This window comes from Leptodactylus fuscus, chromosome 1 (assembly GCF_031893055.1).
Source record: "Leptodactylus fuscus isolate aLepFus1 chromosome 1, aLepFus1.hap2, whole genome shotgun sequence".
Classification (NCBI taxonomy): Eukaryota; Metazoa; Chordata; class Amphibia; order Anura; family Leptodactylidae; genus Leptodactylus; species Leptodactylus fuscus.
Window position 1 is genome coordinate 215177488 of NC_134265.1, and position 13670 is coordinate 215191157.

A 13670-nucleotide genomic window follows, 5' to 3' on the forward strand; every position below is an offset into this window, starting at 1 on the left:
CGTGCCCTCGAGGTGGGAGTTTTTCGGGGCTGGGTACGAACTGGAACATCTTGGGAGATTCCGGGTGTGGCCTGGCTTCGCCTAAGCTGCTGACCTCTGCCTCTGCCTCTAGCTACCCTTTTTGGTGCTGCACCTGCCTCAACATCCACACTACTTTCCCCGCTTGACATCCCCCCTGTCCAGGTCGGGTCAGTGTCCTCATCATCCACCACTTCCTCTTCCAACTCCTGTCTCATCTCCTCCTCCCGCACAATGCGCCGGTCAACTGGATGCCCTGACGGCAACTGCGTCACATCATCGTCGATGAGGGTGGGTTGCTGGTCATCCACCACCAAATCGAACGGAGATGGAGGAGACTCTAGTGTTTGAGCATCTGGACACAGATGCTCCTCTGTTAGGTTCGTGGAATCGTGACGTGGAGAGGCAGGTTGAGGGACAATGAAAGGAGCGGAGAACAGCTCTGGGGAGCAGGGACAGTTGGGGTTATTGTTCTGTGAAGCTTGGGAATTTTGGGAGGAAGGAGGACAAGACTGTTGGGTAATAGGAGGAGAGGAGGCAGAGTCTGACTGGCTGCTGGACAATGTGCTGTAAGCGTTCTCTGACAGCCATTGCAAGACCTGTTCCTGGTTCTCGGGCCTACTAAGGTTTGTACCCTGCAGTTTAGTTAATGTGGCAAGCAACCCTGGCACTGTGGAGTGGCGCAATGCTTGCTGCCCCACAGGAGTAGGCACGGGACGCCCTGTGGCTTCACTGCTACCTTGCTCCCCAGAACCATTCCCCCGACCTCGCCCACGGCCTCGTCCACGTCCCTTTCCGGGAGCCTTGCGCATTTTGAATTCCCAGTTAGAAATTGGCACTATATACCAGTAGCAAAAATTGTGGGTGCACGTAACCCCAATATATTCTTTGAATTCCCAGTCAGACAATGGCACTAAATACCAGTAGCAAGAAATGAGGGTATTTATAACCCCAATATATTCTTTGAATTCCCAGTCAGACAATGGCACTATATACCAGTAGCAAGAAATGAGGGTATTTATAACCCCAATATATTCTTTGAATTACCAGTCAGACAATGGCACTATATGGCAGTAGCAAGAAATGAGGGTATTTATAACCCCAATATATTCTTTGAATTACCAGTCAGAAACTGGCACTATATGGCAGTAGCAAGAAATGAGGGTATTTATAACCCCAATATATTCTTTGAATTCCCAGTCAGACAATGGCACTATATACCAGTAGCAAGAAATGAGGGTATTTATAACCCCAATATATTCTTTGAATTACCAGTCAGAAACTGGCACTATATGGCAGTAGCAAGAAATGAGGGTATTTGTAACCCCAATATATTCTTTGAATTCCCAGTCAGACAATGGCACTATATACCAGTAGCAAGAAATGAGGGTATTTGTAACCCCAATATATTCTTTGAATTCCCAGTCAGACAATGGCACTATATACCAGTAGCAAGAAATGAGGGTATTTATAACCCCAATATATTCTTTGAATTACCAGTCAGAAACTGGCACTATATGGCAGTAGCAAGAAATGAGGGTATTTGTAACCCCAATATATTCTTTGAATTCCCAGTCAGACAATGGCACTATATACCAGTAGCAAGAAATGAGGGTATTTGTAACCCCAATATATTCTTTGAATTCCCAGTCAGACAATGGCACTATATACCAGTAGCAAGAAATGAGGGTATTTATAACCCCAATATATTCTTTGAATTCCCAGTCAGACAATGGCACTATATACCAGTAGCAAGAAATGAGGGTATTTATAACCCCAATATATTCTTTGAATTACCAGTCAGAAACTGGCACTATATACCAGTAGCAAAAATTGTGGGTGCACGTAACCCCAATATATTCTTTGAATTCCCAGTGAGACAATGGCACTATATACCAGTAGCAAAAATTGTGGGTGCACGTAACCCCAATATATTCTTTGAATTCCCAGTCAGACAATGGCACTATATACCAGTAGCAAAAATAGTGGGTGTATATAGCCCCAATTCTATTGCTAGGGGACTTGCAGGGTATTTCTGAGGTGAAGGTGGGGGGGCACACCGTTGGAACGGGGATTTGGGGTGTATATATGGGGTATACGGGAATACACTGTCAGTGTGTTCCATTCAGGATCCTGGGAAAGCTGGGTTGCGGCGATTGAGCCCGTCAGTGCCACGTTACACTGACAAGCTTCTCCCTGGAATTGAAGTTATATGTAAGCCCAATATATTCTTTGAATTCCCAGTGAGACAATGGCACTATATGGCAGTAGCAAAAATAGTGGGTGTATATAGCCCCAATTCTATTGCTAGGGGACTTGCAGGGTATTTCTGGGGTGAAGGTGGGGGGGCACACCGTTGGAACGGGTATCGGGGGTATATATCGGGTATACGGGAATACACTGTCAGTGTATTCCATTCAGGATCCGCGGAAAGCTGGGTTGCGGCGATTGAGCCCGTCAGTGCCACGTTACACTGACAAGCTTCTCCCTGGAATTTAGCTCTTATAAGAGCTGTTGGTTGTCTTCTCCTTCCTATCCTAGCCTGTCCCTGCCTACCCAGAATCTAACCCCTAGCTAACTGGACGGAAACCTCCGTCCCTGGTGAATTGCAAGCTCAGAATGACGCGAAGCTGGGCGTCGCTGTTCTTTTAAATTAGAGGTCACATGTTTTCGGCAGCCAATGGGTTTTGCCTACTTTTTTCAACGTCACCGGTGTCGTAGTTCCTGTCCCACCTACCCTGCACTGTTATTGGAGCAAAAAAGGCGCCAGGGAAGGTGGGAGGGGAATCGAGTAATGGCGCACTTTACCACGCGGTGTTCGATTCGAACATGCCGAACAGCCTAATATCCGATCGAACATGAGTTCGATAGAACACTGTTCGCTCATCTCTAGTTATTACACTTTATGCCTGTTCTGATAAAAGGGTATGTTATTATACAGTCTACCTATTCTGATGGTCTATGTTATTATTCAGTCTACCTGTTCTGATAATAGTGTGTTATTACACATTTTGCCTGTTCTGATAAAGGTAGATATACATTCTGCCTATTCTGCAGCTGGGACAGTGTCCAGATCTTTTCTAAGGAGAGAAAGTTCTCATTCTTCCTGGATTCTGAGCAAAGGGTTAAGTCTGTTGATCCTCATCAGTTTCAAAAAGAACATTGAAGAGGTAGCTTTTTTGATCGCTTTCTCTACTGCCAGGCACTTAGGGGAGATTCAGGCCCCCTCTATTAGGGAACCTTATCTTAGAATCAAGAGTGACAGGATTCTTTAAGGCTGGATCCAAATTTTATGCCGAAAGCATTGTCAGAGTTCCTCAGAGAGCAGATTATAGTCCTCCCTCCTTTTGCTCAAATCTCTCCTCTCCAAAGAGAGGGCGTGGCAGGCTATGGACATCAGAAGGGCAGTGGTCGCCTACTTGAAAACTACTTCCTCCTGCAGGAAGGACATCAATTTATTAATTAAAATTTGGGGGCAGAAAATAAGGGTCATAATGCTTCCATAACTACCATCGCAAAGTGGATTAAGGTGAAAATCCCGCAGGCTTTTCTTTTAAGGAATCTACCAGAGCCAGGGAACATCAGAGCTCACTCAACTAGGGCAATTTCCTCCTCTTGGGCTGAGAGATGGGGAGCTTCCCAGAGGCTGCCACTTGGGCTAGTTCGTGGACCTTTGCTAAACACTACAGGTTAGATTTGGGTTCGGTAAGTGTTTTAGCCTTCGGACATAAGGTCCTTTTGGCGGTATTCCCGCCCTAGAGTTTGTAATCTGGTATATCTTCTTATGTAGCTGTCATGGTGGACTACATGGAATCAAAGTTAGCGGTAAGTCTAACTCCGGTGTTAATGATAGGATCCCTTTAATCACGACAGCACCCCCTGATCCCATTGAGGGGGGGCATTGTAGTATGGTCAAAACAATTTTGTTTTCAGCTCAACATATAAATAAGCCTTCCCTGGGAGACCAGAGGCTGGGTGGTCTTCCACCAATAAGTATTGCAACAAGAAACTGTAAAATTCGGCTTCAACCAGAGAAGAAACAAGAATGGCCAAGGTCCGAAGTCTAAATATAAAACCTTCAATATTTATTAATTATCTATTAAAAAGAGGTGCATAGCTAATGTTAAAAAACAGTGGAATAAAATCCTGAGGCAGCTATGCGTTTCGGTGCAGACGCACCTTCCTTATGTCATGACAACATCAATTACTTTATAAAGGAAACACCGGACCCTTCACTCCACCCATTTTGATTAACCCGTCATATAAACTACTATACACATATTGATCGAAAAAATACGAAAATACACAATACACCATTTTTACAATATAATAAATCAACATAACCTCGGACCGAATATAACAACAGGAATTAAAAACTGACATTAATCATAAATATATAACGCAGGTATATACATCATATTATTAGCTTACCTAAATGTAAAATTGAGGCCCGCACTTGTTTGGATCCGGAACAACTAACCATCCCGATGTGCGTGACAAAAACAAAGTTGTAACTACAACCTCTATGTTAGAAACAAACTACAACTCCCATAATGCTTTAGCTCATATACTACGGGTAGTGATCCATCCAATTCAACCATATATTAACCCCTTCCCAACATGCGCCATTATAGTACGGCGCATGTCGGGTGTGTAATTATGGCGACCGCCATACCCGCCGGGTGTCTACTGCTTTAAGCAGTAGAGAACCGGCTCTAATGCCTCCGATTGGTCCCCGGACCGATCGGAGGCATTAACCCCTCTGGCGCCACGGTCATGCTCCAGGGCCGACGTCAGGTTGGCATGACAATCGGGAGCCTTTACAAGGATTGTCTGCAAGCTCTTTATTTTGCAGGCTGGTCTATGCAGCCTGCAAAAGAAATGATGATTTTTTGCAATGCATTGCAATGCATTAGCATTGTAATGCATTTCATTAGTGATCAGACCCCCTGGGGTTCAACACCCCTAGGGGGTCTAATAAATGCAAAAAAAAAAAAAAAAAGTAAAAAAAATATAAAAAATATAAAAAGTATTAAAATTTCAAATCACCCCCCTTTCCCTAGAACACATATAAAAGTAGTTGAAAACTGAAACACATACATGTTAGGGATCCCCGTGTCCGAAATCGCCCGCTCTGCAAATCTATAAAAATATTTTTCCTTTTCGGTAAACGCCGTAGCGGGAAAAAGAGTCAAAAGTGCCAAACCGTCGTTTTTTTACTGTTTTGATTCTGATACTAATTTGAATAAAAAGTGATCAAAGCAATAACATTTCCCGAAAATGGTAGAACTAAAAAGAACACCCGGCCCCGCAAAAAAAGACTCCCTATGAATCCCCCTACACGGACGTATAAAAAAGTTACGGCTGTCGGAATATGGCGACTTTTAGAAAAAAAACTTTTTAACACAGTTTTCGATTTTTTTTTAAGGGGTCAAAATGTAAATAAAACCATATAAATTTGGTATCCCTGGAACCGTATCGAAACACAGAATACAGGGGACATGTCATTTTGGCTGCACAGTGAACGCCGTAAAACCAAAGCCCGTAAGAAAGTCGCAGAAATGCATTTTTTCTTCAAATCCACCCCATTCTGAATTTTTTTTCCTGCTTCCCAGTACATTATATAGAATAATTAATGGTGGCATCATGAAGAAAAATTTGTCCCGCAAAGATTAAGACCTCATATGGCTCTGGGAGCTGAGAAATAAAAAAGTTATGGGGTTTAGAAGGAGGGGAGTCAAAAACGAAGAACGAAAATCAAAAAATGCCATCGGCGGGAAAGGGTTAAACCCTAGAAGAAGGACCAACTAGAAAACCCCATGGACATATTCTTTTGAACACTGTAAATGAACCCCTATATCAAAACAGATCAAATCAAAAATAGAAGGAAAATAAATATCAAACCCCATAATCCATTTTGAAAAACAATAATATACGTAGATCCATTAATCGAAGAGTTTCTTTCAGTTCAACGGAACCTGGCTCGGCTGTGTCTACCTGCAGTGATATCCTGGCAGGTGAAGGCACTGATAGGGACATATGGATCCCTCCGTATGTTGTAGAGGTCCTAATTAGATAATTAATTAACAGGCCTAGATGGACTGCAGCCATCTTTCTTAAGCCTGGAGAACTGATTAAAGACACAAGATGGTAGTGTATCAAAAGAGTTCTGATTTTATTATAAGAAAAAGGTAGTTTAAATACATTACAGACAAAGAGCTGGCTTGGCTATTCTAATTAGTACAATCATGATTGGTTATAGAGATATAAGACAAGCCTGGCACATGGCTATTGGCTGAGGCTCATTATAATCTGCATCTCATTATAGCTTTCCACACTGGGATGGACTTTCCCATGAAACAAAGAAGGATTCAAAATACTTATGTGTGAGCTAACATCCCAGACTGTCTATATGTATATATCATGGGCTTGAGAGATAAGATGACATGTTCCAACCTAATTAACAATAAGCTACATAGACTCTGTGTCTATACACACTCTAAGTGACCTTCATAAACCATAAAATATGACAAAGTGCCCAGATACCATAAGATTAATACTTTTGTTGGTTATGCGTCCATACATCATGTAAAGGAGATAAGAGATATACAAAGTCAGCTGCATCTTCTCAAAATGAGGCCCTTGAGAGATAATGATTAGCAACCTATGCATTAACGTTCATTATCACATTCCTTAAAGTCTAACAAAGGGCCTCCTTGACTTAAGCAGAAAATACATACTTATGTGAAAGAGTACAAGATGGCTGCCAAAATACAAAGATGGAGGACTTAACTCTAACAGCACCAAGATGGCAAGCTGGAGTCTACAGTAGGCGTAGTAGATCACAGGGTCCACCTGAGGCACCGAGAGGCTGGAGAGGGACGGGGACATCACCCTGTAGGAGAGCCCAGCACCGGAGGCAGCAGCAGAGCAGCACAGTGAGAGGCTTATCCTGTACAGTGAGAGGCTCACCTCTCATTGGTGGACAGGGAGAGCAGTCAGGGAAGGGGGAGGTCCTAAACCTCAAGCTCTAGCAGAGCACTGAAGGGACGCTCCGTCTACTTTTACTACACTGGCTGCTGTACCAGCAAAATATGCCTCCCGTGCCACTCTTGGCACGCATGCCAGGGGTTGCCGACCCCTGATGTAGGGAATAGGGGAGGCTAAGCACTACCTTCTCCTCAGCAAAGGTACAGGAAACAACTGAATCTGAAGTGTAGGAAGGACCGTTAAAGCCATGGCTTCCTGTTGCTTCCTGTCCCTGGGGCTGTGGTAATTCTCCTGTCAGTGCTGCTGTGACGATATGACTTTAGGACAATGTACAAATATATGACTAGACTGTATAGAGGTCTTCGCAGTGAGGCCTGTAACTATGACAAGGGGATATCCTCTTTATGTCAAAAAAAAAAAAAAGGTTTACTGTAGTCATGGATGTGCTTCTTTACAGTAAGAGCCATGAGACTATAGGCCTAGATACTAATATTAATAATATCAAAGGTTATAGGAACTAGACATTTTTTGGATATGATTTTGAAGGGGATGGGGGATGTTGAGGGTGTTTTGGTTGTCTGTCTGCCCCTTCCCTGAGTTTGAGGACTGGGTCCCCCCCCCCCCCCACTTGGAACTCAGCCTTGCTGAATATAGCGTATCTGCAGTGCTCCTATTAACCCTTTCTCGACAGAATAGGAGCACTGCAGATCCCCTATATTCAGTAGACCGGGCACTTTCAGACACAGGGATACCTAATGTGTATGTTTCACAGTAATTTTCTACTTTGAGGGCGGGTTCACACCAGCGCCCGATCTCCGTTATGCAGGTTTCCATTTCCTGCCCAGTTTCTCTGCTTATACTCGAGTATATACGGTACATACATATATACATACATATAGTATATACGGTACATTCATCAAAAGTCATAGATATACCCGTGGAAATGACAATCTCTGTTTCTCTATTTTGTTCTAGGGAATGTTATATTGGAGATCTCCAAAGAAAAACCAAATGAACGCATCTTAGACAGACATGCTTCTCAGTTTACCAGCTCCATGCAGAAGGTTGAGTCTGAACTCTCAGGACAAATACGTTATCTCACACAGGTATGTTTACCCTTTAAACCCTTCCCACTGAATGCCTTTTTTGATTTTCGTCTTTGACTTTGTTCGTGATACAAATTGAACGTCATAATGGTACCAAATAATAATTTATATGATGTACTGGAAAGCTATAAAAAAAAATTCAGATTGAGGTGAAATTTGAGAAAAAAATCTGTTTCTTCTGGCCTTTGTTTTATGGCGTTCACTGTGCAGCCAAAATGACATGTCACCTGTCATCTATGGGTTCATTCTGGGGATACCAAAATTGGATTTTTAGATTAAATTTATTTAACTTTTTTATCTTACTTTATAATTTAGTTTTATTTATTTTTTTTAAACCCCTTAAAAAAATCCCAGACTTTGGAGTTTAACCCCTTCCCGACATGTAATAGTACGCCGCTGCCGGGAATTACTTCCCACAAACCGCCATAGTACTACGGCGGCTGCATGGTGCGCACATAGAAACTGTGTCCGCACCATGCCCTGCGGGTGTCAGCCGTAACATACGGCTGACACTGCCCTGTAACACCCGCGGTTGGAACCGGGTCCGACCGTGGGTGTTAACCCCTGAGATGCCGGCGTCATCTTAGAGACTTCGGTATGTTTTGTGCCCGACCGGCACCCCTCGCGGCGGTTTGGGGGAGGGGGGGGTTGTGGCGTTGTTGCAGTACGTGTTTTGCAGCGTACATGTAGTTAAGCAGTGATCAGTAGATCACTGCTTCAGTCCCCCATGGGGACAGAAAAAAAAGTTATAAAAAAGTAAAGATAAAAAGTTTAAGTTTAACCGGTTAAGGACCGCTGGCCGTAAATTTACGGCCAGCAGTCCTGGTCTCTAAGACCAGCCGATTGTAAATTTACGGCCGGTCTTCAGAGACTCACTAGGCAGGGGGTGGGGCGGGGGGAGGGCAGGGGTTAGGTGTTACTAACACCTAACCACCCCCTCAACAACGTTCAGTCGGACTCAGTTCCGACTGAACGTTTTAACCCTTTCGATCGTGCCGTGAAACATCACGGCGCGATCGAAAGGGATCCGCCGGCAATTGAAGGTGATCGGCACCCCCCGCGGCGAGATCGGGGGGTGCCGATGTCAGTAAAAGGTAGTCTGGGGTCTGGCCAGTGACCCCAGACTACCGGAGCCCCCACATACCTGGTTGATCCTGCCGACCGATGGAGGAAGTGAGCGATGTGTCTCACTTCCTCTGCAGCTTACAGGACACGAGCAGGCTCATGTCCTGCTCGTGTCCTGTCTGCTACTGTGCAGAATCAGTTGGTGCTTTCATCAAAGCATCAACTGATTCAGGTGTCCTAAATGGACACATGAAAAAGTTAAAAAAAAATAAAGTGTATGAAAAAAGTAATAAAAGTTATAAAGCCCAAAAATCCCTTTTTCTCTATACAAAATGAACTATATTAAAAAAGTACTAAAAATTAATAAAAACAATGCATATTTGGTATAGCCGCGTCCGTAACCACCTGTACAATAAAACTGAAATAATATTTAATGTATACGGTGTACATCTGAAAAAAAAAAAAAAAACGGAAAAAACCCGCCGGAAGTAATGATTTTTCACCATATCACCTTACAAAATATGCTATAAAAAGTGATCAAAAAATCATATGCACCCCACAACAGTACCAATAAAAAGCGCAGGTTGTCCCACAAAAAATAAGCCATCAACCAACACTGTCAACCGAAAAATAAAAATGTTACGCCTCTCAGAAGATGGCGATGCAAAAATCACTGATTTATGTCCCCAAATGTGTTTTTGTTCTGCAGAATTAGTATCGCATAAAAAAATAACATAAATGAGGTATCGCCGTAACCGTACCGACCCGCAGAATAAAAGTAACATGTTACTTATACTGTACGCTGCATGGCGCAAAATCTAAAGGGTACAACTCAATGCCGGGATTGATTTTTTTTATTTTTTATTTTTTTTAAATCCAGCAAGAAAGAGTTAATAAAATGTATTCAGTATGTTGTAGGCACCCAAAAATGGTGTCATTACAAAATACATCACATCCCGCAAACAACAAGCCCTTATATGGCCGCGTCACCAAAAGAATAAAGAAAATATAGCATCTACCAATGTGAAGACAAAACCCAAAATTGCCAAATTATTAGAATACAACTGGCGGCGTCAGGAAGGGAATGTATAAGCTGTGTCAGTGTACTTCAGGAGACACCCCAGATTTACAGCTTACAAGGGAAAGACACCTGAAGTGACCCCCAAAATGACCCCAAAGTGACTCCCCCAATCATAGGAGCTATTGGGACATAGTAGGGAATTTGGTGTTTGCAATGTCCTCCGCACCGCTTACATATTCCCTCTTCGCCATCCGCTGTGCAGTCACGTCCGCATACTAATACTCACTACATCCCCTGATAAATTCTTTGAGGGGTGCAGTTTTCAAAATGGGGTCACTCCTTTGGGGAATCCACTTTTCTGATACCTTACAGGCTCTACAAACATGACATGGCGTTCAGATACCAAACATCTGAATCTGTGCTCCAAAAGCTGCATTGCGCTCCTTCCCTTCTGCGCCCTGCTGTGTGCCCAAACTGCAGTTTATGCCACATGTATGACACATGTATGACACATGTATGATACTGGTGTACCCAGGATAACGGACGTAATGTCATATGTGGTATGAACTGATATTAGGGCCCAGCCGGACACAGAAGGGAAGAAGGGTTATTGGGTTTTTGGAGCACAGACGGTTTGGTTTTTGGATGCCATGACACTTTTGCAGAGCTGAAACGCCAGTAAAGTGGAATCCCCTGATATGAGACCCTATTTTGGAAACTACACCCCTGAAGGATTTATCCTGGGGTACAGAGAGCATTTTTAACCCCCAAGTGTTGCTATAACTTATTATCCATAAATGAATACGAAGCTGATTGTGAGAGGTGAAAATGACCATTTTTCCAGGAATACATAATTTCAGTGCGTAATATATTGTGCCCGACTTGTATCAGAGATGAACGCTCTGAAAGCTGTTGTGCCCGGGATACCCGCTTACCAGTTTTTGGAGTGTCTCTGCTGACATAAGTTGGGCACAACATATCGGGTACTGAAATGGCGGATCTCTGGAAATTTTTCATTTTTAACTTCTCATTATCAGTTGCGATTTCATTTCTGGAAACTAAATAAGTGCAACACTCAAGGGTGAAAAATGCTCGCTACTCCATTTGATAAATCCCATCAGTGGGCTAGTGTCCAAAATGGAGTGACATGTCTGCGGATTCCACTTTATTGACAATTCAGGGTCTTTGCAAAAGTGACGTCCAAAAACCAAACTGTTCTCCAGAAACCAAAATAGCGCTCCTTCCCTTCTGCGCCCTGTTATGTGCCCAAACTACAGTTTATGCCACATGTATGACACTGGTGTACCCGGGATAACGGACGTAATGTCATATGTGGGTATAAACTGATATTAGGGCACAGACGGACACAGAAGGGTTATTGGGTTTTTGGAGCACAGATGGTTTGGTTTTTGGATGCCATGACACTTTTGCAGAGACCCTAAACTTGCCCCTACAAAATGGGGTTTACAGTTACCTCCAGGTCTCTCCAAAAGGAACATGGCCCCCAGAAAGTCCCTCTAAATCTGTACCCCAAAAGCTAAAAAGCGCAGTGCTCCTTCCCTTCTGAGCCCTGCTGTGTGCCCAAGCAGCAGTTTACACCCACATATATTTTTTTGCCCCACGGGATGGCCCCTTAATAGTTTTAGGAGTGCAGGTCTCTGACAACACAAAGTGGGTGCAACGTATTGGGCACCGAAATGGCATATTTCTTTCAAAATTTCAATTTTCATTTTGGACATTCATTTTTTGGAAGCATTTTAGGCACAAAATGATAATACCCCTTGATTCATTCCTTGACGGGTGTAGTTTATAAAATGGGGTCATTTTTGAGGGGTTTCCATTGTATTGGTACTTTAGGGGCTCAGCAAATGCGACATGGCACCTGAAAACTATTCCAGCAACATCTGCCCTCCAAAATCCAAATAGCTCTCTTTCCATTCTGAGCCCCACCATGTACCCATACAGCAGATTATGGCCACGTATGGGGTATTGCCGTGTTCAGGAGAAATTTTGTAACAAACTGTGGGGGGCTTTTAATTCTTTAACTACTTGCAAAATTAAAAATATGGCGCTAAATGGACGATTCATTTGGAAAAAAAGTAATTTTTCATTTTTACGTCCCAATGTTAATAAAATCTGTGAAACAGCTGTGAGGCCAAAATGCTCACTATACCCCTAGATAAATTCTATGAGTGGTGTAGTTTCCAAAATGGGGTCACTTTTAGGGGGTTTCCACTATATTGATACTTTAGGGGCTCTGCAAATGCGACATGGGACTTGAAAAATATTCCAGCAAAATCTGTCCTTCAAAAGCCAAATAGCGCTCTTTCCATTCTGAGCCCCACCATGTCGCAACAGCAGATTATTACCACATATGGGGCATTTCTGTGTTCAGGAGAAATTGTTTAACGAACTTTAGGGAGCTTTTTCTCCTTTATCCTCTTGTGAAAATGAAAAATTTGGGGCTAAATTGACAGTTTATTGGAAAAAAAGTAATTTTTCATTTTCATGCCCCAATGTTAATAAAATCTGTGAAACAGCTGTAGGGTCAAAATGCTCACTATACTCTTTCATATGTTCTGTGGGGGGTGTAGTTTCCCAAATGGGGTCACTTTTAGGGGGTTTCCACTGTATTGGTACTCTAGGGGCTCTGCAAATGAGACATGGCACCTAAAATTATTCCATTAAAATCTGCCATCCAAAAGCCAAATAGCGCTCTTTCCATTCCAAGCCCCGCCATGTACCCATACAGCAGAATATGGCCACACATAGGGTATTGCCGTGTTCAGGATAAATTGTTTAACAAACTGTGGGGGGCTTTTACTCCTTTATCCCCTTGTGAAAATTAAAACTTTGGGGATAAAGTGACATTTTAGTAATTTTTCATTTACACATCCCAATGTTAGTAAAATCTGTGAAACAACTGTAGGGTCAAAATGCTGACTATACCCCTTGATGAATTCTGTGAGGGGTGTGGATTCTAAAATGGGGTCACTTTTGGGGGGTTTCCATTGTTTTGGTACTCTAGGGGCTCTGCAAATGAGGCACGGTGCCTGAAAATTATTCCAGCAAAATCTGCTGTTCACACACCCAGTGTCGCTCCTTCCCTTCCATGCGCTGCCGTGTACCCAAAAATCAGTTTACGCCCACATGTGGGGTATTTCTGTGTACGGGAGAAATTGCATAACAAAATGTGAGATGCATTTTCTCCTTTAACCCTTTGTGAATGTGTTAATTTTAGGTCTAAATGAATGTATTAATGAAAAAAAATGAAATGTCTAAATTTCACTTCCATATTATTTATATTCTTAGGAAATACTTAAAGGGTTAACAAACATCCCAAATGCTGTTTTGAATAATTTGAGGGGTGTAGTTTTGAAAATGGGGTGATTTATGGGGGTTTCTATTATACAGGCCTTTATAATTCCTTACAGAACTGAAGCGGTCCCTAAAAAATTGGTTTGGGGAAT

The 13670-nt window shown here is 42.8% G+C and overlaps 1 protein-coding gene across 2 annotated transcripts in view; it reads left to right on the top strand.

The window, feature by feature from the left end:
• Positions 1–13670, top strand: part of MED11 (mediator complex subunit 11) — a 68309-nt gene that overhangs the window by 45253 nt on the left and 9386 nt on the right. For both annotated transcript variants that reach the window (XM_075283690.1, XM_075283691.1), the window contains exon 3: positions 7984–8114. In XM_075283690.1, coding sequence (XP_075139791.1) covers positions 7984–8114 — 131 coding nt within the window. The remainder of the gene's footprint in view (positions 1–7983; positions 8115–13670) is intronic.